The 22,847-nt window shown below is 43.3% G+C and overlaps 1 protein-coding gene across 3 annotated transcripts in view; it reads left to right on the top strand.

Moving 5' to 3' along the window:
• The window catches only part of Rnf185 (ring finger protein 185), a 42,165-nt gene that overhangs the window by 6,321 nt on the left and 12,997 nt on the right, over positions 1–22,847 (top strand). For 2 of the 3 annotated variants that reach the window (XM_069994510.1, XM_069994511.1), the window contains exons 2-4: positions 16,236–16,459; positions 20,227–20,245; positions 22,453–22,565. In XM_069994510.1, coding sequence (XP_069850611.1) covers positions 16,284–16,459; positions 20,227–20,245; positions 22,453–22,565 — 308 coding nt within the window. In that variant the 5' untranslated portion in view covers positions 16,236–16,283. Of the gene's footprint in view, positions 1–16,235; positions 16,460–20,226; positions 20,246–22,452; positions 22,566–22,847 lie in introns of those variants that run through there. The other variant, XM_069994512.1, reaches the window with a different exon arrangement.

The following is a 22,847-nucleotide window of genomic DNA, read 5'->3' as shown; positions in this document are numbered from 1 at the left end:
TGAGATAGGAAGCCAGTCCAGGTTGACAAATCCTTGAGATTCTTATCTCCAAATAACCAGAAAAAAGAGAAGTAGAGGTGTGGCTCATGTGGTAGGGTGCCAGATGTGAGCAAGAGTGAGAGGCCCTGAGCCTCAATACCAGCACATATATGAAGCCTTTGTTACAGTTTCTCTTTTTCCTCCTGGTTGCTTACCATTGGGTAATTTTTTTTTTTTTTTTTTTTTTTTTTTGCCAGTCCTAGGGCTTGAACTCAGGGCCTGGGCATTGTCCCTGAGCTTATTTTGCTCAAGGCTAGTGCTCTACCACTTGAGCCACAGCACCACTTCTGGCTTTTTCTGTTCATATGGTGCTAAAGAATTTGAACCCAGGGCTTCATGTATGCTAAGCAAGCACTCTATCACTAAGCCATATTCCCAGCCCCCATTGGGTAAATTTTTAAATGGTTGTATCATTCATTGTACACAGTTCTCTCTTACCTTTTCCTGTCACACCTCAACCATTCCTCTGGCCCTTTCTGCTTAGTCATTTTTTTAGATAGGGTCTTGTGCTTTTTGCCTCGATCACCAATCCTCCAACCTACATCTGCATTGCTGGGACATCTGACTTTTTTTTTTTTTTTTTTTTTTTCTGGTCCAATCGTGGGGCCTGAACTCTGGGCCTGGGCGCTGTCCCTCAGCTCTTCAGCTCAAGGCTAGCGCTCTACCACTTGAGCCACAGCGCCACTTCTGGCTTTTATCTTTTTGCTTATGTGGTGCTGAGGAATCGAACCCAGAGCCTCAGGCATGCAAGGCAAGCGCTCTACCACTGAGCCACATTCCCAGCCCCCATCTGACTTATTTTTTGAGATAGAGTCCTACTAATTTTTTGCCTGATTGGCCTTCAACCACAGTTCTATCTCTGCTTCCCAAGTAGGTAGGATTACAGGTGTGAGGTATCTTAATACTGTTTTTTGAGATTTGAGATAGGGGTTTCACTCACTATGTTCCCTGTACTTCTGGATTCAATCAATCCTCTTAACCTAGCTCCCAGAAGGTTTAGTCTCCTGAGAAGCTGGAAATGCAGACGTGTGCAACTGCCTTTGCCAGGATGCGTCTTAACATTTTATTGTAGATGCCTCCAATCCTAAAAGTTTATTTATTTCTAAGCTACTTCCTTATTCAGTAAGCCAATAAGCTTTACTCAACATGTTCTCTAGTAAAATGTAATTTTGATTTTTTTTTTTTTTTTTTTTTTGTCGGTCGTGGGGCTTGAACTCTGGTCCTGGGCGCTGTCCCTCAGCTCTTCAGCTCAAGGCGAGCGCTCTACCACTTGAGCTACAGCGCCACTTCCGGTTTTCTGGTGGTTTATTGGAGATAGGAGTCTCACGGTCTCTCCTGCCCGGGCTGGCTTTGAACCGCGATCCTCAGATCTCAGCCTCCTGAGTAGCTAGGATTACAGGCGTGAGCCACCAGCGCCCGGCTTGTAATTTTGATTTTTTAAATAACATTTAAAAAGATCTTTATTGAGCTGCATGCTGTTGGTTCACGCCTGTAATCCTAGCTACTCAGGAGGCTGAGATCTGAGGATCATGGTTCAAAGCCAGCTTGGGCAGGAAAGTCTGAGAGACTCTTTATCTCCAATAAATCACTGGAAACAGGAAGTGGCGCTGTGACTCAAGTGGTAGAGCACTCGCCTTGAGCTGAAGAGCTGAGGGACAGCGCCCAGGCCCAGAGTTCAAGCCCATGACCAAAAAAAAAAAAAGCTCTTTATTGTGATAAAATGTATGCAAAAATTGCCATTTTACTCATTTTTAAATATACAATTAATTGACATTAGGAGAAAAACAATATTCTGTAATGGTCATTGCTATTTCCAAAATATTTTCATAACCCCAGAGTAAACTCTGAACTTGTTTAAGCAATAACATTCCATCTCCATCTTTCACACCTCTGGTAACCGTCAGTCCCTTCCCTATCTCTGAGTCTGCCTTTCTAGGTATTTCCTACAAGGCAATGTACAATAGGTTATTTTTCATGGAACTATAAGCACTTTTCCCCAATTTTTTTGTGTTAAGGTAGAAAATATTAAATCTTTTCTTTTCTTTCTTTTTTTTTTTTTTGGTGCCAGTATTGGGGCTTGAATGCGGGGCTTGGGTGCAATTCCTGAGCTCCCTTGCTCAAGGCTAGCACTCTACCACTTGAGCCACAGCTCCCCTTCTGGCTTTTTTAGTGCATAATTGTAAATAAGAGTCTCATAGACTTTTCTGCCCGGGCTGGCTTTGAACCATGGTAGTTGGATCTCAGTAGCTAGGATTACAGGTATGAGCCACCAGCGCCTAGGCTCATAAAATCTGTGTTTAAGTGTACAGTTCTCTGGTGTTAAGTACTTTGATTTGTTGTGGAAACATCATATCCATCTCCAGAACTTTTTGCATTTTGCCACACTGAAACTCCACACTCCCATCCCCCAAAAAAGTTTGAGACAATACTTAAACTTTTCAAAAAGTACTGACTCAATTATGTAGTATTTCCAGGTGTAAAGAACATCTGCTGAAGAATGTTTTGTCCTTGTAGGATACTGATTTTTCCAAACCTTTACTAGATTGATCTGTGTTGATTGCTCAGTTTAAAGTGCTCTTGGGTCAGATCCAGCCACTTGTACTTGTTTGTAACTGCTGAGGTGCCTAGCCCTGTGCTGAGTAAGGCACCTGGAAGCTGGGATAGGGCGTGAGTAAACACAGAGTACTGGAGCATGGCCTATTAAGTATGTTGGCTGGGATTGGAAAGCTTTGGCTCTGACTGTGTCTGTGCCATGAGTAAGTGATCTAACTACTCTGGGCCTTAATTTCACATCTCAAGGGATGCAAATCATGGTACAGTAGTGTTTGCTTCAAGGCAGGCTCAAGAGATTAAATGTGAAAACTAATTTTAAATACAGAACAGACTGTTAACTGATGTTGTTGTAGTGCTAAGAACTACAACATAACCCTGATTTTAATACTTTAGGGAGGAAGATCTGACCAGTATGGATCAAGCTGTCCTATTCTGGATTTCCTCTCAGGCAGTAAATATACACAGTTGAGATGTCTGGCCTAATCTTTTTTCCAGAAAGGATGCTCATTCAGAGAGGGAAGTTGTGACTTCCTCAGTTAAGTAGTAGCTAAGCAGTAACTAAGTATCTGTTGGTGGTGACTTGGCTCTGTGGGGAAGCAGGGCACCTTCAGTAAACTCCAGAGAGACCTGACCGCAGAGGCAAAGAGGGGTTGACGTTTCTTGAACATATCACTTTGACCCAAGCACGGTGCTACCCTTTACTGCTTTCTGTCTTTACTACAACTATTTTGTGAGGAAGGTCATGGTCCCATTTTCACAGATAAGTAAAGCAAAGGCTGAAATAGGAAATAACTTGTCTGAAGTCATAGAATAAGTGGCAGAACTGAGATTTGAACTCAGAGCTATCTGGGTTGTACCATGCTAGTCATTATACCATATAAGTCTGTAATTTAGAGTTTTTGGTTCTTTTGACAGTACTGGAGTTTGAACTCTGGGTCTAGTGCTTGCTAAGCAGAGATTCTACCACTTGATCCCTCCTTTGCTTTAGTTTTCACATAGGGTCTCACATTTTTGTTCAGAGATGGCCCTCAGACTAAAAGTCTTCTATCTATAGCCTCTCACATAGTTGAGACCACAGGCATGCCCCACCATACTCACTAAATGATTAACATGGGGTCTTATTGCCCCAGCTGGACTCAAACCATGATCTCCTGATCTCCACCTCCTGAGTTGCAAAGATTACAGGTATGGGCCACTGTACTGTACCTACATGCTATTTTTTTTTTTTTTTTTTTGTCATGAGGCTTGAACTCTGGGCCTGGGTGCTGTCCCTAAGCTCTTCGGCTCAAGGTGAGTGCTCTACCACTTCAGCCACAGTGCCACTTCCAGTTTTGTGGTAGCTATTTGGAGATAAGAGTCTTAGGGACTTTACTGCCCAGCTGGCTTTGAACTGTAATCCTCAGATCTCAGTTTCTTGAGGAGCTAGGATTACAGGCATGAGCCACCAACACTCAACCTACATGCTGTTCTTTAAAGGCAAAAGTCATAAGAAGTTAGGGAGTGGGAGTCAAAGATAAACAGTGGGAAAAAAGCCTTTTCCGTCATTGATGTTGGGAAGAATGAGCATCCATATGCAGAAAACTAAAAGTGAATCCCAGTTTGTCACCATGCGCTAGTATCAACTCAAAGAGGATCAAAGACCTCAACATCAGACCTGAAACTTTAAAATTACTGCAAAAGGGAGTAGGAGAAATACTAGAACTCATAGGCATAGTCAGAAACTTTTTGAAAAGAGTCCCAGGGGGCACAGCAGATAGGTGAGAGACTTGACAAATGGGATTAAATAAAAACAAAACGTTCCTGCACAGCCAAGGACATAGTTACTAACTTAGAAAGACGGCCAACAGACTATGAGAAGATCTTTACCAGCAATACATCTGACAAAAGCCTAATGGGCAAAATACACAAGGAGCTCAAGAAATCAACTCCACCAGAGTTAATAAACCCATCACTAAATGAGCAAAGGAGCTAAGGAGAGAAACTTCTCAGAAGGAAAGTTTAGAATGTCAAAGAAGCACATAAGGAAATGCTCATGTTCCCTGGCCATAAAATAAATGTGAGATTCTATCTCACCCCAGTTAGATTGGCCAACATCATGAATTGGAACAACAAATGTTGGTGAGGATGTGTGGGGAAAAGGAACCCTGTTGTACTGTTGGTGGGAATATAAACTAGCACAACCACTCTGGACAGTAATCTGAAGGTTCCTCAAAAAACTAAACATAGATCTATCTTCCTTATGACCCAGCCATACCACTCCTGGACATCTACCCAGAACATCACAAGCCAGGATACCAGAGAAAAAGACCAGCGCAGCCCCCCTGGAAAGAAGTTACTCCTCTCTTGGTCATAATATTTGAAGGCCAGAACTCAGAGGGCTAACCTAAGGACTTGAACACTGTTCAGACTATTAAAAAATACTACTTTTTTTTTTTGGTACCAGTCCTGGGTCTTGAACTCAGGACCTGGGAACTGTCCCTTAGCTTTTTTTTTTCTCCCTCAAAGCTAGTGCTCTACCACTTTGAACCACAGCTCCACTTCCAGGTTTTTGGTGCTTACTTGGAGATGAGTCTCACAGACTTTCCTGCCCTTGTTGGCTTCAAACTGTGACCCTCAGATCTCAGTCCCCTGAGTAGCTAGGATTATATGCATGAGCCACCAGTACCTAGCTCTGTCTCAGATTTTAAAGTTGGTTTCTGTAATGTCCCAAGTTCCAATTAGCCTACTCATTTCTCACTCCAACCTCCTATGAGTGTGATATAGGCATTCATAGAATTTGAGCTCGTCACTGCCAACATGTGGTTTGGTGGCACTCTAGACTTGCACAAACAGGCTCAGGTTGTCATGGGAATAAATATGTGCCCACCAGGGATAACCTATGTTGGGATTATGTCAGCTATTTACCACCCAGATTTGTAATATTTATTTATTTATTTATTTATTTATTTATTTATTTATTTATTTATTTATTTATTTATTTATTTATTTGCTAGTCCTGGGGCTTGAACTCTGGGCCTGCGCACTGTCCCTAAGCTTTTGTGCTCAAGGTTGGCGTTCTACCACTTGAGCCATAGCTCATGTGGTTAATTGGAGATAAGAGTCTCACAGACTTTACTGCTTGGGCTGGCTTTGAAGCAGGAGCCTCAGATCTTAGTTTCCTGAGTAGCTAGGATTATAGGTGTGAGCCACCAGTGCCCAGCTCAAATTTGTCATCTTTGTAGCGAAGATCAACACTTCTGGGCACCTCTGTGCATTCTGGTCCAGGAATTCTTTTAAAAACAAACAATTCCTAAATTCCTACAGTGCTCTAGAACCTAGGATCTGAACCCCAGAGTCCTCCAAAGAGACTTCTTCATGAGGACAAGTTCCTCTGTGGCGCCTGCAACAATACTTAGCTCTTGTGTTTTCTAGCTTGTCTGGTTCCTGAAGGGTAGACCAAAGGTAATGAGAGTGAGGATGCTGAGCTCATCACCTTTAGGCTCTGAACTCCTAACAGATTATCAAGTATTGCAAATCAAGGTGCCTTAGTTTTCAGCACCGTATTGTCATCCTAGACATCTCAAATTGAGAAATGTTTTTCAAAACTAGGTGTGTACTTAAATGATCAGCAGTGTCCCAAATGGACCAGGTGCTGGCTGGTATAAGATCTCAACAAGCTTGTTCCCTGCCCCAATTTATATCATCTCTCTGTAGCCACTGGGGCTTGTGGCTTAGGGCTTTGCATTCTGAAGGACAGGGCTGAGGTTTTCAGTCCCTTTCAAAGACTTTGTTCTGCTCTTGTGGTAGTGTCTCATTCTAGAGCTGATGAAGCTACATTCATTAGAAAATGGCCTAGGATTTGGGGGGAGGGGCGGGGTGCATATTTAAGAAACAGGGATTCTTTTTTTATTTTTTTAATTTTAATTTTAATTTTTTGTGAACATACTGTACAGAGGGGTTACAATTACATGGACAAGATAATGAGTACATTTCTTATCAATCATTGCAGTCTCCTCCTTTATTTACCCTTCACATATCTTCCCAGCCTCCCCACCCCACGAAACAGGGATTCTTAGGCCTGATCTAGCTCCTGTTTAAATCACTGAGGGGAACTCAGAATGATGCACTTTTTTGGGGGGGAGCAAAAATCAGGTGCTTTTGTTGGAGCCCCTTATTAAGAATTCTTATCCATGTGCCTCTTTAGCTCCTGTGCTAATAAACTTTAGGGCCTTGGCTTGACCTTGCTTTTTGTTGTAAACCATCCAGCTAGTAACACTAGATAGGGAATGTAGTTGCCAGTGAGGAAGTGAAGGAAGAGATGGCTGTGTGATGGGTTTGCTCTGATCTCATTTCGAAGAGCACAAGTTACAGCGCTGCACAATGAATTTGAGGAAAAATGAGCCTAGGTACTCACTTTAGTAAAGCTGTATGTTAATGGGATAGTTTGTAAAAGTATAAACAGTGCTGATGTTGTGTTGGAAAGTCTGTTTGGCACTGAGTGGCAACATCGCCTTAGGCAGTCCTCTGCCCTTTCTGGCCTGATGTCTTTATTGTTAAAATGGAGTAGCAGAAACTGTGAATAGGCTTTGAAAACTAGAACATAGGTCAGGTCAAAGTAAAGAATGGCCATGCACAGTGGCACATGCCTATAGTACCAGCACTCAGGAAACAGGTAGGAAGATCACTTGAGCCCAGAAGTTGGAGGCTAGCTTGGGCAACATAGTGAAACCTTGTCTCAAAAAAAAAAGACAGGGACACACAACTCACCACAGTGAGGTTGCTATATAGTCAAGTCAAAGCTTTTTAAGGACAGGATGGCAGCCTAGTATTCAGGGCCTATTTCCCTTTAGCTCTGTCCAATTTCTGAGCCACCCAGCACCCTCTATTCTTTAGCCACTAGCCTAGTCTGTTGGGCCTTTGAAGGCTGTAGCCACATTCTTTTATTCTGCAGGCACTCAGTAGTAGTAGGTGCGCTCATGTTCGCAGGTGAGGCTACTCATCTCTTCCATGTCATCCTGGTGTAGCAAGGTCCTGCTCAGGGTCAGGAAGGAGGTCAAAAGAGTGTGTGTGTGTGTGTGTGTGTGTGTGTGTGTGTGTGTGTGTGTCTGTGTCTGTGTCTGTGTCTGTGTGTCTGTGTGTGTCTGTGTGTAGCAAGGTCCTGCTCAAGGTCAGGAAGGAGGTCAAGAGTCCCTGGTGTGTGTGTGTGTGTGTGTGTGTAGCAAAGTCCGGCTCAAGGTCAGGAAGGAGGTCAAGAGTCCCCGGTGTGTGTGTGTGTGTGTGTGTAGCAAGGTCCTGCTCAGGGTCAGGAAGGAGGTCAAAAGAGTCCCCAGGGTGTGTGTGTGTGTGTGTGTGTGTGTGTGTGTGTGTGTGTGTGTGTGTGTGTGTGTGTGTGTGTGTGTGTGTGTGTGTGTGTGTGTGTGTGTGTGTGTGTGTGTGTGTGTGTGTGTGTGTAGCAAGGTCCTGCTCAGGTTCAGGAAGGAGGTCAAAAGAGTCCCCGGTGTGTGTGTGTGTGTGTGTGTGTGTGTGTGTGTGTGTGTGTGTGTGTGTGTGTGTGTGTGTGTGTGTGTGTGTGTGTGTGTGTGTGTGTGTGTGTGTGTGTATCCTGCTCAGGGTCAGGAAGGAGGTCAAAAGTGTCCCCAGGGTGTGTGTCTGTGTGTGTCTGTGTGTCTGTGTGTAGCAAGGTCCTGCTCAGGGTCAGGAAAGAGGTCAAGAGTCCCCGGTGTGTGTGTGTGTGTGTGTGTGTGTGTAGCAAGGTCCTGCTCAGGGTCAGGAAGGAGGTCAAGAGTCCCCAGGTGTGTGTGTGTGTGTGTGTGTGTGTGTGTGTGTGTGTGTGTGTGTGTGTGTGTGTGTGTGTGTGTGTAGCAAGGTGCTGCTCAGGGTCAGGAAGGAGGTCAAGAGTCCCCGGTGTGTGTGTGTGTGTGTGTGTGTGTGTGTGTGTGTGTGTGTGTGTGTGTGTGTGTGTGTGTGTAGCAAGGTCCTGCTCAGGGTCAGGAAGGAGGTCAAAAGAGTCCCCAGGGTGTGTGTGTGTGTGTGTGTGTGTGTGTGTGTGTGTGTGTGTGTGTGTGTGTGTGTGTGTGTGTGTGTGTGTGTGTGTGTGTGTGTGTGTGTAATTCAGAGTCATCAGCTATATGCAGAGAGGTTGTGAGAGGCTGGCTTAGCCAGAACCAGAAATGCATGCCTGCACCCACTCATGCAGCAGATACTTACATAAGACTCTTGAATCTGGAGAAGGAACCACAGGGTCAGGTCAATCTAGATTTGGAACCTATAAACCAATCCCAATATCTGTCCTGAAGCAAGCACCAAGCCAGCCTGTTACTATCTCCCGACCATTCTCACCTGCCACCTACCATCACCCTTATTTTCCCCTTATACCTGGGTATGGGAGGTGCAGAATCTTGCAGGCTGTCCATGTAGGGTGGTAGACCATGCTGTATGGTAATGATAGAGCCTTCCCACTTTGGTATGACAGCCTGATCCTCAGTGGTCTTGTAGAGTTCACCTTTAATGGAGCCATGAAATTCAAGTCATAGCCAGTCTATAGTAGAATCAGGACTTGAACTTGGAAAACTGGAACAATGGGGAAAAGTTTTTTTTTTTTTTAACTGTATGACTGCTATTTGATTTCAAAAGTAATTTATATGGAAGTATCAGCTTCATAAACTTAAAGGACTTAGAAAACATATCATTACTACTAAGCCCCTATGGATACAGAGATAATCACCACTAACATTTCAGTATATTCTTTCATAGTTTAAGATACTTTCTTTTCTTTTATTTATTTTAAAGTCACAAACATTTTTAAATCTTCACAATGATAGTGACAGTTATCTTAATCTACATTGCTTATGAACTCTATGGCCCTTAACAATAAAACTATTTTTTACAAATTGGTAATATGTACATTTTTTTCCTTTTGCTTAATATCAGCTGTTCCCTCTTTCTCTCTCATTCCCTCCCTCCAGGCACTGCCCTTGAGTTGCCTAGTTCACATTTATCAATGTCCAATGCAGCTGATGGCCCCCTTTGCAGTAATTTTTCACCTGCTTTCCACTGATTCTGTGATCTGCTCACGCCTTCCCTCAGGTGTGCATGTGTATACACCATGTATGAGGTAAAGAATACAGAGTCATGTAAAAATGATAGGACAAATTAAGAAGAGGTCCTTTGTTTCCTTATCTTTGGGGTTCTTTTCTGTATGCTTATTATTTTATATACAAATGAAGGGGTGCTTGGATATTGGGATTTGGTGCTTTTCTCCTGAGACTCCTCTTTTGGTCTCACTGTTTATGGGTAACTTGAGTCCTGTTTTACTTGGTCATTGCATTTTAATTTTAACATCCATATATCAGAAAACATGTGCCATTTCTCTCTCTGATCTTGGCTTACCTCACTCAACATGATTTGTTCTAGTTCCATCCATTTCCCTGCAGATGCCATTATTTTATCCTTTCTAATGGCTGTGTAAAATTCTTTTTTTATTTTTTATTGTGAAAATACTGTACAGAGGGGTTACAATTACATGGGCAAGGTAATGAGTACATTTCTTATCAAGCTTTGTTGCCTCTTCCTTTGTTTCCCCTTCCCATTTCCCCCTTCCCTCCCCCCAGGCTGTGTAAAATTCCATTGTATATAGGTACCACAATTTTTGGAGCCATTCATCTATAGTGGGACATCTGGGTTGTTTCTATATCTTGGCTATTGTGAACAGTGCAACAAATGAACATGGAAATACAGGTGTCCTTGTTGTATTCTGGTTCCTGTTGCTTGGATGCCTCGGAGTGGTATGGCTGCATTGTAGAGTCTGTCTATATTTAGTTTTTTGAGGAACCTCCAGATTGCTTTCCAGAGTGATTGTATTAGTTTACATTCCCACAAGCAGTGCAGTAGGATTCCTCTTTCCCCACATCCCCTGAATTTAGGATATGGGCTATTCTAACTGGGGTAAGGTAATCTCAGGGTTGTTTTTATTTGCATTTTCTTTACGGCCAGGGTTGATGAACAATTCTTCATGTGTTTCTTTGCCATTTTAATCTCTTCTGAGAAGTCTCGCTTTATCTCCCTTGCCCACTTAATGATTGGTTTGTTAGATTTGTGAGGGATTAGTTTCTTGAGCTTCCTGCATATGGTGGCTATTAGGCCTTTGTCTGATATATTGCTGGTAAAGATATTTTCCCAATTGGTTGGCTCTCTTTTTAGTTTGATAGTTATATCTTTAGCCATGCAGAAACTTTTTTATTTTAAGCTAGCCCCATTTGTCAAGTCTCTTTCCAATTTGTTGTGACCCTGGGACTCTGTTCAGGAAGTTCCTGCCTGTTACTGTAAGTTCTAGTGTCGCTCCTACTCTGTCCTGCAGTAGTTTCAGAGTTTCAGGTTTGATGCTGAGGTCTTTAATCCATTTTGAGTTGATATTAGTGCATAGTGACAGGCTGGGATCCACTTTTAGTTTTCTTCATGTGGCTGCCCAGTTTTCCCAGCTCCAGTAGTTGAAGAGGCTATGTTTCTCCATTGTATGTTTTTGGATCCTTTGTTGAATATCAGCTGATTATAAGTATGTGCTTTAATTTCTGGGTCTTCTATTCCATTGGTCTTTGGGTCTATTTTGGGGCCCAATACCAAGCTGTTTTTGTTATTATGGCTCTATAGTAGCTTGAAATCTGCTATTGTGATACCTCTTGCATTGTTTCTTTTGTCTAGAATTGCTTTGGCTATTCTAGGTCTTTTGTTGTTCCATATGATTTTTTGGGTTGTTTTCTCTGTTTCAGCAAAGAATGTCATTGGGTTTTTGATGGGAATTACATTGAATTTGTATATCATTTTTGGCAGTATGGCCATTTTCACAATATTGATTCTACCTAGCCATTGAAGTAGAGGTGTGGCTCAAGTGGTAGAGCATAAGCTTTGAGAAAAAAAAGCTAAGCAAAAGTTCCAGGCTGGCAAGAACGAAGAGACAAACAGTACATGGTCTCCCTGATAAGTGGATGATAAATCCAAAATGTTAGGTGATATGACAAAACTAACAGGACTTAAGAAACAAAGAACTCCCACTCATCTGGTTGAACCACTACCAAATATCCCCATGCTGCTGATCACATATATGGTATATAACATGTGAGCACCGTTATATATTACAGACTGTGATAGACAATTTGCTCCAGGAAAGTTAGAATGAACTTGTGACTTTAAATGAGCATCATTATTCCACAATACTGTGAATTTCCGGAAATTAAGTAATCACTTAATCACAATCAAAAAAAAAAAAAAAAGAACCTTGGGGAAGGGAGGGAGGGAGGGGATGGTAGGGGGAAAACAATGGAGGGGGTAACAATGTTCAAGAGGAAGTGTACTCATTACCTCACTCATGTAACTGTAACCCTCTGTATAGTATCTTTACAATAAAAAAATTAAAAAAAAAAAAAAAGTTCCAGGCTGGGAATGTGGCTTAGTGGTAGAGTGCTTGCCTAGCATCTATGAAGCCCTGGGTTTGATTCCTTAATACCGCATAAACAGAAAAAGCCAGAGTGGCTTAAGTGGTTGAGTACTAGCTTTAAGCTCAGGGACAGTGCCTGGGCCCTGAGTTCAAACCCCATGACTGATAAAAAATATTATAAATATGCTATTTTGTAACGAATGCCTACACAGGAAGTTAAAACCTAGAAGATTGCAATTTGAAGCCTGCCTGGGCAGAAAAGTTCATGAGACTGAAACTCAGCAAAAAATGCACATCTTAGAGGTTTGGGTCAAGCAAAAAACCCAAGTGAGAGTACAAGGCATTGAGTTCCAACCTCAGTACCAACACATACCAACTTGTTTGTTAAGAAACATTAAAGCAGTATAAAAATATAAAAATTTAAAGTTCCCTGGTCCTCATACTATCAAGAATAACTGTTATCAACAGTTCGTTTTATACATTCTAGACATTGATATTAATAGGTTGACTTGGCGTTTGCAGCAGGACAGATACTGGGATAGGTTTATAGGTCTCAAATCTAGATTGACCTGACCCTGTGGTTCCTTCCCCAGGCTCGACAGCCTCATGGAAGAAGGTACAAATGGAGTAACATTGGTTTAGATGAAATAGGGAGGCCACTGCTAATTAGATCTCACACTTCTTCATCTGAATCTTTGAACTAGGCTGGACCCACTGCCAGATGGGTGTTGACCTTTCAAATATTGTTAACCTCCACTGACAGTTTTCTATACAGGACTCTTTCCCCCAAACTACCCAGAGACTGACACTATACCCAGTCCATTTCTTATAAGACAGTGTAACCTCTGACAGCACCACTCCTAATTCCTGAATAATAAATGGTGGGTGATGTAGTTTTCAATTCCTGCACAGTTTAAAGCTATAAATACAGTTGCCAATTGTAAAACCTTGGGGGTACTTTTTCAAGTCCACTTGAATCTGTCTTTTCCTAGATTATAATCCTACTTAGCCTCAAGTAAATGTACTTTCTCTGTTGGCAACTAGGTTAGTTTTACTTTCAGTTGACAATTCCTTAAATATCAGCAATATACAAGCTAAATCCAATTTTTGTCACTTGTTTTACAAATTGCAGTTTCCAGTTGATTTGTTTGCATCTGGATCTAGTAAGATCTATGTAGTGCAATAATTGGTATACCTCATTATCTCAACCTGTAACTCCTAGCCCATGTTATTTACTTTTTGGTGAACTTGGTTTATTTGTCCTGAAAATGGGACTAGTAATTCATTTTTGTGGCTTAATTAAAAGTCTTAAGTTTTAGCCAGGCATGGTAGTATGTGCCTATAAACCCAACACTGAGGAGGCAGAGTCAAGTAAATTGTGAGTTTCAGGCCAGCCTGGTTCCAGAGGAGACCCTGTTTCAATAACAAAAAAGCTGTCTATGTTTTCAGGCAAAGATGCTTCATTGGTAATGCTATGCACACCCTATTGCATCACTACAGAAGCTATGGTTAAGATTGATAGATATACTTGCCTAACTTTATGGTATCTCTCCTCATCTGTTTATGTAGTTGGGGAGTTTGTTTGTTTAGATACACATAACTATATGTATACCAGGCCACCCTCAAACTTTAGATCCTCCTGCTTCAGCCTCCAGAATGTTGGGACTATAGGTGTGTGCCCTGAACCTGGATAGTTCTTAGTTTTTCTTTTATTTTTTTTTTTCTTTTTTTTTTTTGGTCGGTCGTGGGGCTTGAACTCTGGGCTTGGGTGCTATCCCTCAGCTCTTCAGCTCAAGTCTAGCACTCTACCACTTGAGTCACAGCGCCACTTCCGGTTTTCTGGTGGTTTATTGGAGATAGGAGTCTCACGGTCTCTCCTGCCCGGGCTGGCTTTGAACCGCGATCCTCAGATCTCAGCCTCCTGAGTAGCTAGGATTACAGGCGTGAGCCACCAGCGCCCGGCTTAGTTTTTCTTTTAAAGGATAGGAAAGTTTGTTAGGAAAAGAATACACTTTCAATAGACTAAAAGCAGGTCATCTCTAGAATAAGAATAACCTAGTTCTAGATTTGAAAGGTTGGGGACAGGGAAGCACTGAGGCTGGAAATACAGCTCAGAGGTAGAGTGCTTACCTAACCTATATGAGGCCCTGGATTTGACCCTCGGGAATCCACAAAGGGGAGGAAAGAAAAAGACCTAATTCAAGTTCTTAGGGCTATAATGACTAGAAAAGCAGGCTCTGTCTTTATATGACAAGAGCAGATGTATATGGAGGAGAAAGTTTGGTCAGGGAGAAGGTTGTGGAGTTGAGTGAGACTAGCAAAAGCCACTGCTCATGACAGCAGCCAGCGCTCTTCTGGGACATCACGCAAAATGATGTAACTAAGTGAAAAAGTGCTAGAGAGAGGCTCCTCTCTCTGCTCAAGTCACTAAGGTGCTGCTGTAGTGAGAGATACTCTTAACACCAAGCTCCAAGGCTGCCCTGTGAAAACCCAGTGGAAGGCCTCTTGGACTAAGGAAAAATCAGGGTGATCTACAGGTGTTCTGGTGGTGAGTCCTAGATTTGTGGAGGGGCTGTCTGCTTTGGGGGCAGTGGGTGAGATCACCTGGAGCACATAGTCTAAGCTGGAAAGAAGTGGGCACCTTGGAGACTATGTCGTTCAGGGCCTCATTTCGCAGATGGGAGAAGAATGGTCAGGGCAGGGGAAGTTGGTTCCTCCTAGCAATCTGGAGGCTGGCAAGGTCAGCATGCAAGCCTTCAGTTCTCTGAGGTAGCCAGACATAGTAGCTATTTTCTTCTTTTGCAATCTCTGAGATGATGAGGATGACAGATCAGTTCTTAATGTATACCCAGAATTTCTAGGTATCCCTGGTGTTGACGTCATCTTCCTGGTTCTACCCTGGCAGGGCTCAACAGTACTCTGTTTCTGCTGCTATTTGGTGGTCAGCTTGATCTGTGGTGATAAAGTGGGTTTTTTGTTTTTGCTGTTGTTTTTGGTTTTGGTCTTGCCCCTAGGACTTGAACTCAGGTCACTGTCTTTGTTTTTTATGCTCAAGGCTAGTGTTCTACCACTTGAGCCACAGCTCCACTTCCAGCTTTATTGGAAGCTAATTGGAGATAAGAGTTTCAGGGACTTTCTTGCCTGGGCTGGCTTCAAACCATGATCCTCACTTAGCTCTCAGCCTCTTGAATAGCTAGGATTACAGGCACGAAAAAATAGTTTAAATACAAATGAGCCCTGGTAGGGCTGAGAAGGTGGCTCAGTGGTAGAGTGCTTGCCTTGCATGTATGAGGCCCTGGGTTCAAATCCTCAGCACCACATAAGAAAAAAGCCAGAAGCAGTGCTGTGGCTCAAGTGGTAGAGCGCTAGCCTTGAGATGAAGAGCTGAGGGACAGCGCCCAAGCCCAGAGTTCAGGCCCCACAACCAGACTCAAAAACAAAACAAAACAAATGAGCCCTGGTCTCAGCTCCCTGTGTGAGTCAGCTAGCCAATATAACTCAGGCTGCACTTTTCCAGGAGAGAGTGGATCTAATCAAGATAGCCCAGAGCATAGCATGAGTGTACAGATGACTTCAGGTGGTATGAGAATAAACAACTCTTTCTTCATTACATATGTATTTATCTTTCACTTACAGTGAGTAATCCTGATTTTCCCTTTATAATAGAAACATAAACTTTGTCTTTAAATGTGTTGAGGATAAAATGTTGACCTATTTAGACAAAATAAGGGAGGTTGTACTCCAGCATGGCAGAAGGAGGCATGTGAAAGATTTCAATGAAGAAGGCCATCATCTGGTTCTTCCTTGCTTCCTTTCACAGTTACAGGAATTGCTTTATATTCTGCCATTCACCAGTCACCATCCCGAGGAGATAAATCCCCTTCTGACTAACACAGAGGCTGTCCAAAGTCAGAGGACAGCCTGAAAGTTTGTCTTAGTTGAGCATATATTTATCATCTTGGTTGGTTATTGCATATGAATATAAAGACAAGTAAAACATCTTCAATTGAAACCTTCTGGAGGCTGCTCTGTTGCAATTTGTGTATTTGTGAGATATCTCTGGGCCATGTTCAAGAGAGGTTTCCATAGCTGTTGTTCCTGTAGGCCCTGGGAAGTCTATTCAGGGGTTCAGTCATAATCAGCTTCTGGCATTGAGAGAAGATGTGGGTGTTGGCATGGAATCCAGGGGAAGTATGCTGCAGAAATGGGCAATTGAGGGCTTTCTGCCTTTCAGGATTTTCCTGGAAAAAATCTTCACTGAGCACTTTGCTGACAACCAAGGATGGCAAGCAAGGGGCCCTCAGCCTCTGCATCCCCTGAGAACTCAAGTGCAGGGGGACCCAGTGGGAGCAGCAACGGCACTGGTGAGAGTGGAGGGCAGGACAGCACCTTCGAGTGCAACATATGCCTGGACACCGCCAAGGATGCTGTCATCAGCCTGTGTGGCCATCTCTTCTGGTCAGTACCCCTGCTGCTATCTCAGAGCATACACTGGCAGCTTTGGAGAAGAAGACTTCTTTGCGTCCACTTTGTTTCAGGGGCAGAGATCTCAGTTCCCATCCCTGCTCTGGTATTAATGAGCAAGTCCTGTCTCTAACCTAGGCCTCTCTCCCATCTCTCCAGTAAGAATCTTAACAATTCAGAGAGCATTTACTACCTGCCCCTTGCTGTGTTGAAACTAAACTAAATGTAGCATAATGATTACAAGACTCAGACTGCCTCTGCCATTTCCCTACTAGATTACCTTGGACAGGGTGCTTACACATGCTGTCCCACTTGTACGGTTGTTTGCCAGTGATACCCCAAAACATATAAAAAGCTTAGAAGAACACATGGCATGCAGCAGATAGTGTGCGTTCGCTATGACCATAGTTATATATGTGCATATAACAAGCGCAGTGGCAGGGTCAGTGTCCTGGCCACCTCCATGAATACAAAAGCCCTGGCTGGCTCCGAGAACCTAGGTGAAAATAAGTTTGTTCATTTTCTATTGAGATTTGTAACTGAACCTTTAAGAGTGGGGAATCTTTGAACATAGAGAGGAGAGAGTGGCAGGTAAGGTGCAGGATGTGTGCCTGAGGGCCAGGCTTGGGCACTTTTGGGCTCATCTGAGTCCATGAGGCTATTGTATGCCCCTTCACTGCACGCTGAATAGGAGATGGGTATGTTAGGAAACAAGAATATGGAGAGTTGGGCCAGATTATCAAACCTTGATTTAACTAAAAGGACCTAGAGATAATTTACATTTTGAGAGAAAAGTGATCCAAAGTGGATTTATTATTGTATTAAGAGCATAGAACAGACATTGTGTTCCTGTATAAAGAAATTACTGGGGCTGGGAATGTGGCTTAGTGGTAGAGTGCTTGCCTAGCAGGCATGAAGCCCTGGGTTTGATTCCTCAGTACCACATAAACAGAAAAGGCTGGAAGTGATACTGCGGCTCAAGTGGTAGAGTGCTAGCCTTGAGCACAGAGAGTTCAAGCCCCAGAACTGGGAAAAAAAAATTACTATGATCAGCCTTATTCTAGAAACAGGATCATCAGGGCATCATAAAGCAAGGGACAAGGTTAAGACTTAGACCAGGTACTGTTGGAAAGAACATAGATTGTAAACTAAAGGGTGATGTCCTTAAGTAATTCTGTTTTCTCATCTGCGGAGTGGAAATAATTGTACTTTCTGGTAAGGTAATGTGAACATCCCATGACATTAGCAGATGAAAACCTTTTCAGTCATCACTTAGTACAGTAGTTGCTTAATAAATTGGAAGAATCCTTACCATTGTTCAGTTCCTGAACTTTCCTCTGAGAGTCATTCATTCATCTCCATTTCTTGCCCTCATCCTTTAAGGAAAGCTGACAGTGGAGGTGTATTATATGTGGGGTGTCCCCTACTGCCTTCCAGTGACATCATGGGTCCATGTGGGAGTCAGATGTGAGGCATCTGTTGTGTTTAGAAAGATTGTATATAGCCGGGTGCCAGTGGCTCACACCTGTAATCCTAGCTACTCAGGAGGCTGAGATCTGAGGATCAAGGTTAAAAGCCAGACCAGGCAATAAAGTCCATGAGACCCTTATCTCCAATTAACCATGAGAAAACTGGAAGTGGTTCTGTGGCTCAAGTGGTAGAGTGCTAGTCTTGAGCTGAAGAGCTCAGGGACAGCATCCAGGCCCAGTGTTCAAGCCCCATGACTGACAGAAAAGAGGAAAGGGAAGGGAAGGGAAGGGAAGGAAAGGAAAGGAAAGGAAGAGAGAGAGAAAGAGGGGGGTCTGGGAAGGTGGATCAGTGGTAGAGTGCTTGCCTTGCATGCATGAGGCCCTGGGTTCAATCCCTCAGCACCACATAAGTAGAAAAAGCTGGAAGTGGTGCTGTGGTTCAAGTGGTAGACCACTAGCCTTGAGCTGAAGAGCTGAATGGCAGCACGTTCAGGCCCCATGACCACGGATGAAGGGGAGGGAAGGAAAGGGAAGGGAAGGGAAGGGAGGAAAGAAAAGAAAAGAAAGACTGATTGTAGATCTGGGCTGCAAAGATAAGCTGGCTAAGGAATTGGGAAAGGAGCTATCTCTGAGTGCAAGATTTACCCAGTGAGAGTAGACTCATGGTATGTGAGGCAAAGAAACCACTTCTGCATTTTCTAATCTCCTGGTACTTAGTAGGAGTGAAGTCAGTACTTGTTGAATGAATGAATGAATGAATGAATGAATGAATGAATGAATGAATGAAAAATACTAAAAATCTGGCATTGTACACCCTTTCAGTTCTGTGTCATTTTTTAATATGCAGTGTTAGGTTTTTAAAAGAACAGTGAACTAGAAGTGCAAAGACTTTTTTGCCCGGTCCAAGTAGTTGTATGTTTTTTGTTTATTTGTTTGTTTTGGGGGGGGAGTCCGGTCGTGGAGCCTGTACTCTGGGTCTGGGCGCTGTCCCTCAGCTCTTCAGCTCAAGGCTAGTGCTCTACCATTTGAGCCACAGCGCCACTTCTGGCTTTTTCTTTTTGCTTATGTGGTTCTGAGGAATTGAACCCAGGGCCTCAGGCATGCAAGGCAAGTGCTCTACCACTGAGCCACCTTCCCAGCCCTACTTGCATGTTTTGTTGTTGTTGTTTGTTTTGGTTTTTTGTCGGTTGTGGGGCCTGAACTCTGGGCCTGGGCGCTGTCCCTCAGCTCTTCAGCTCAAGGCTAGTGCTCTACCATTTGAGCCACAGCGCCACTTCTGGCTTTTTCTTTTTGCTTATGTGGTTCTGAGGAATTGAACCCAGGGCCTCAGGCATGCAAGGCAAGTGCTCTACCACTGAGCCACCTTCCCAGCCCTACTTGCATGTTTTGTTGTTGTTGTTTGTTTTGGTTTTTTGTCGGTTGTGGGGCCTGAACTCTGGGCCTAGGCACTGGCCCTCAGCTCTTCAGCTCAAGGCGAGGGCTCTACCACTTGAGCCATAGCACCACTTCTGGTTTTCTAGTGATTTATTGGAGATAAGAGTCTCACGGACTTTCCTGCAGGGGCTGGCTTTGAACCGTGATCCTCAGATCTCAGCCTCCTGAGTAGCTAGGATTATAGCATAAACCGACAATGCCCAGCTCTTGAATGTTTTTGAGCCTGGATTTCATCTTTTGAAAAAATAAAAACATTGAACTACAGCAATAATAATAAAACATTTGGCAGCAGCTCTGTAGGCTGAAAGTAGTCATCTCCCTGTCCTTTCCATTACTTAAAAATGTTTTTAGAATAGAACTGAACTTTTGAGTTGCTCCCTGCTAGCACTGCTCTCAAGACTGAGGGAAGCCTGAACATTTGTTAAAGTGGATTTGCCTACCTGGAAGTCCACAGGACTCTTTGAACTCAAGGAACCCATCCACTTCAGGCATAAGACAGTATCAGTGTGCACGCATGCATGTATCCTCTACATGACAGAGCTCCTGTGAATCCTCAGGATTCCTTCAAAGGCAATAACTTCTCAAAGGCTGACTTGTAGATAAATTGAGTGTGAGTCGTTTGGGGGTCTGTACATATAGAGAGATTCCAAGAGTGAAAACTAGATTCTTAGCTGAACTGTCTTGTTTTTCCTGTGATTGTAGCTCAGTAATTCTACAGAGCCTCAGTGTGACCACAATAGCTTTCCCATTCTAATGTTCCCCCACTTACTCCTCAAGTGTTTCTGCTAATAAAAATATTTTTCTTTTTTTTCCTCTCCTTCCTCTTCCTTGATCACTGGTTGCCCTGGGGACTCACAGTTGGCCATGTTTACATCAGGTAAGATGAATTTCATTTTACTCTGTCTTTCATCAGCTGTGGTTGCACAAGACAGCCCTAGTCTCAAGAGACTTCTGTCAGAAGCTGCAATCTCCCTTTACCTGGACTCATTTGCATACTAACCCTTTTTACACACCTGTCCAGTGACAGGCACTTGATATAATAAGGGGGTCATTCTGGTACCTGAGTTGGTCCTCACTCTGCTACTGGTGGCCATCTTGGCTTTGGTCAGCCACTACCTGTCTGTGTCTTAATTGCTCATTTGTAAATTGATCTGGATTTGGTAATATGTTAGCTCCTTTACATTGTAAGAACCTGCCTCTATAAAAAGCATCTCCTTGAATATCAACATTCACCCACACATGCACTCTGAAAGATGTTGAAAATAAGAAAAAAGGAACTTTTTTGGTATCCAGAGTTTATATAAGCGAGCAAAGTCTGCTTTCTCAGCTTTGGCTTATTATGAAAACCAGTTGGTATTTACCCAGGACCCAAACTGGCATTCACAGCTGGGTGTGAATAATCATCACTGCCAGCAACTTAGCTCCAGGGTTGTTGGCAGTAGAGTGCCACCCTTATAGGAATGTAGGGGAAGGACAAGCTATAGACTGCTAGAACCTCAGAGTCTGGATGGGAGAGAGAAGAAGAGCTATGGATAAACATTCTGGCCCCAATGGAACTGGGAGCCAAATGTTTGCTGCAAGGTAAAGAGCACTTATGTTTTGAAGCCATTGCCAAATAAAGAAGGATATAAAATGATTCAACACTTATCTAAGTGTTAGATCTTAGATTCACATTCATATAAAGCTTGAATCTTTGGATGCAGTTTATGTTCCAAATAAATATTGAGGCTCTGGGAAGTACTATCTGAGAAGTACTAATATATACTTAGAATGTGCAAGGCCCTGGTTTTGATCCCTTACACCAAAATAAATCAAGATTGAGAAAATGTACATGTAAAATTATACATTGTCTAGGAAGGCATTTTAGGTGTAGCATAGTTTTAATCATCTTGTGTTTGTTTTTAAGAAAGTTAAGGCCAGGCGCCAGTGGCTCACACCTGTAATCCTGGCTACTCAGGAGGCTGACATCTGAGGATCGAGGTTCAAAGCCTGATAGGGCAGGAGAAGTCCCTGAGACTCTTATCTTCAATAATTCACACAGTGGCCCTGTGGCTCAATTGGTAGAGCGCTAGCCTTGAGCTGAAGAGCTGAAGAACAGCGCCCAGGCCTAGAGTTCAAACTCCACGACTGATAGATTTAAAAAAAAAAAAAAAAAAAGTAAATTTTGTTGATTGGTTATGTTTTTGGCCCTGGGGATTGAACTCAGGTGTTGTACCCTTTGAGCCACTCTGTCAGACCTTTTGGCATTGGTTGCTTGGGGGAGAGAGAGAGAGAGAGAGAGAGAGAGAGAGAGAGAGAGAGAGAGAGAGAGAGAGAGAGAGTGTGTGTGTGTGTGTGTGTTTTCCTGCACACGCACACACATGCATTCATATGCTTGCATGCATGTGCTTGAACTGAAGATTTGATATTCTTTTTTTTTTTTTTTTTGGGTCCGATTGTGGGGCCTGAACTCTGGACCTGGGTGCTGTCCCTCAGCTCTTCAGCTCAAGGCTAGCACTCTACCACTTGAGCCACAGCGCCACTTCCAGCTTTTTTCTTTTTGCTTATGTGGTGCTGAGGAATCGAACCCAGGGCCTCAGGCATGCAAGGCAAGCGCTCTACCACTGAGCCAACTTCCCAGCCCCTCTTTTTTTTTTATTGTGAAAATACTGTACAGAGGGGTTACAGTTACATGGGCAAGATAATGAGTACATTTCTTATGAAGCATTGTAGCCTCCTTCGTTTCCCTTTCCCATCCCTTCCCATCCCCCCCCCCCAGCCTCCCCACCCAATCCTCCCTGCTCCCCCTCCCCCCCCAGACTTGATATTCTTGACAGCCCCAGGCTGGTAGCTCCTTCCTACTATATGACTAGTAGTCCCTCAAAAGAAACAAAGCATGAAGGAGCCTGTTTAATTATGTGTTACTTAAACACAATTTTGATCTCACCATTATTTATTGCGTGTTAGAAACAGAGTCAGTTTCCTCAAGGTATTTCCTACTCGTGTACTTTAAGGCATCTGGCCCTGTTCTCCTGCTTGCTGCCTCTGACTGAAGATTCTGTGGTGGCCGTGGGCCTTTCATGCATTTTTCTTCCTTGTTTGCAGTGGTTGGAGACCAGACCTAACAGGCAAGTGTGTCCAGTATGTAAAGCTGGCATCAGCCGAGACAAGGTCATTCCTCTCTATGGCAGGGGTAGCACTGGGCAGCAGGACCCCAGGTAAGATCTTGAAGCACATCACATACTCCCTTCTGTTCTTGGATATAAATTCACTTCTACTCAACACCTTCCAACCCTTCCCTTTGCTTGATTCTTGATGACTGCTTACTCACTTTTAAGGCAGTCTGATCCCAATAACAGCTGGCTAGGAAGGATGGGGTAGAGGGGATGGGAGAGAAGCCAAGTTGCTTCTTGCTGGACTATAGTAGTAATATCTAACGTATGTGATGATCTGCTAGCAGACAGGCAGTATGCTGGGCCTGGGGATGCAGCAGTGCCTGA

The sequence above is a fragment of the Dipodomys merriami genome, unplaced genomic scaffold (assembly GCF_024711535.1).
Source record: "Dipodomys merriami isolate MVZ:Mamm:240054 unplaced genomic scaffold, mDipMer1.0.p SCAF_45, whole genome shotgun sequence".
Lineage (NCBI taxonomy): Eukaryota > Metazoa > Chordata > Mammalia > Rodentia > Heteromyidae > Dipodomys > Dipodomys merriami.
The sequence above is the reverse complement of the archived record's forward strand: the minus strand, read 5'-3'. Positions and strand labels throughout refer to the sequence as shown.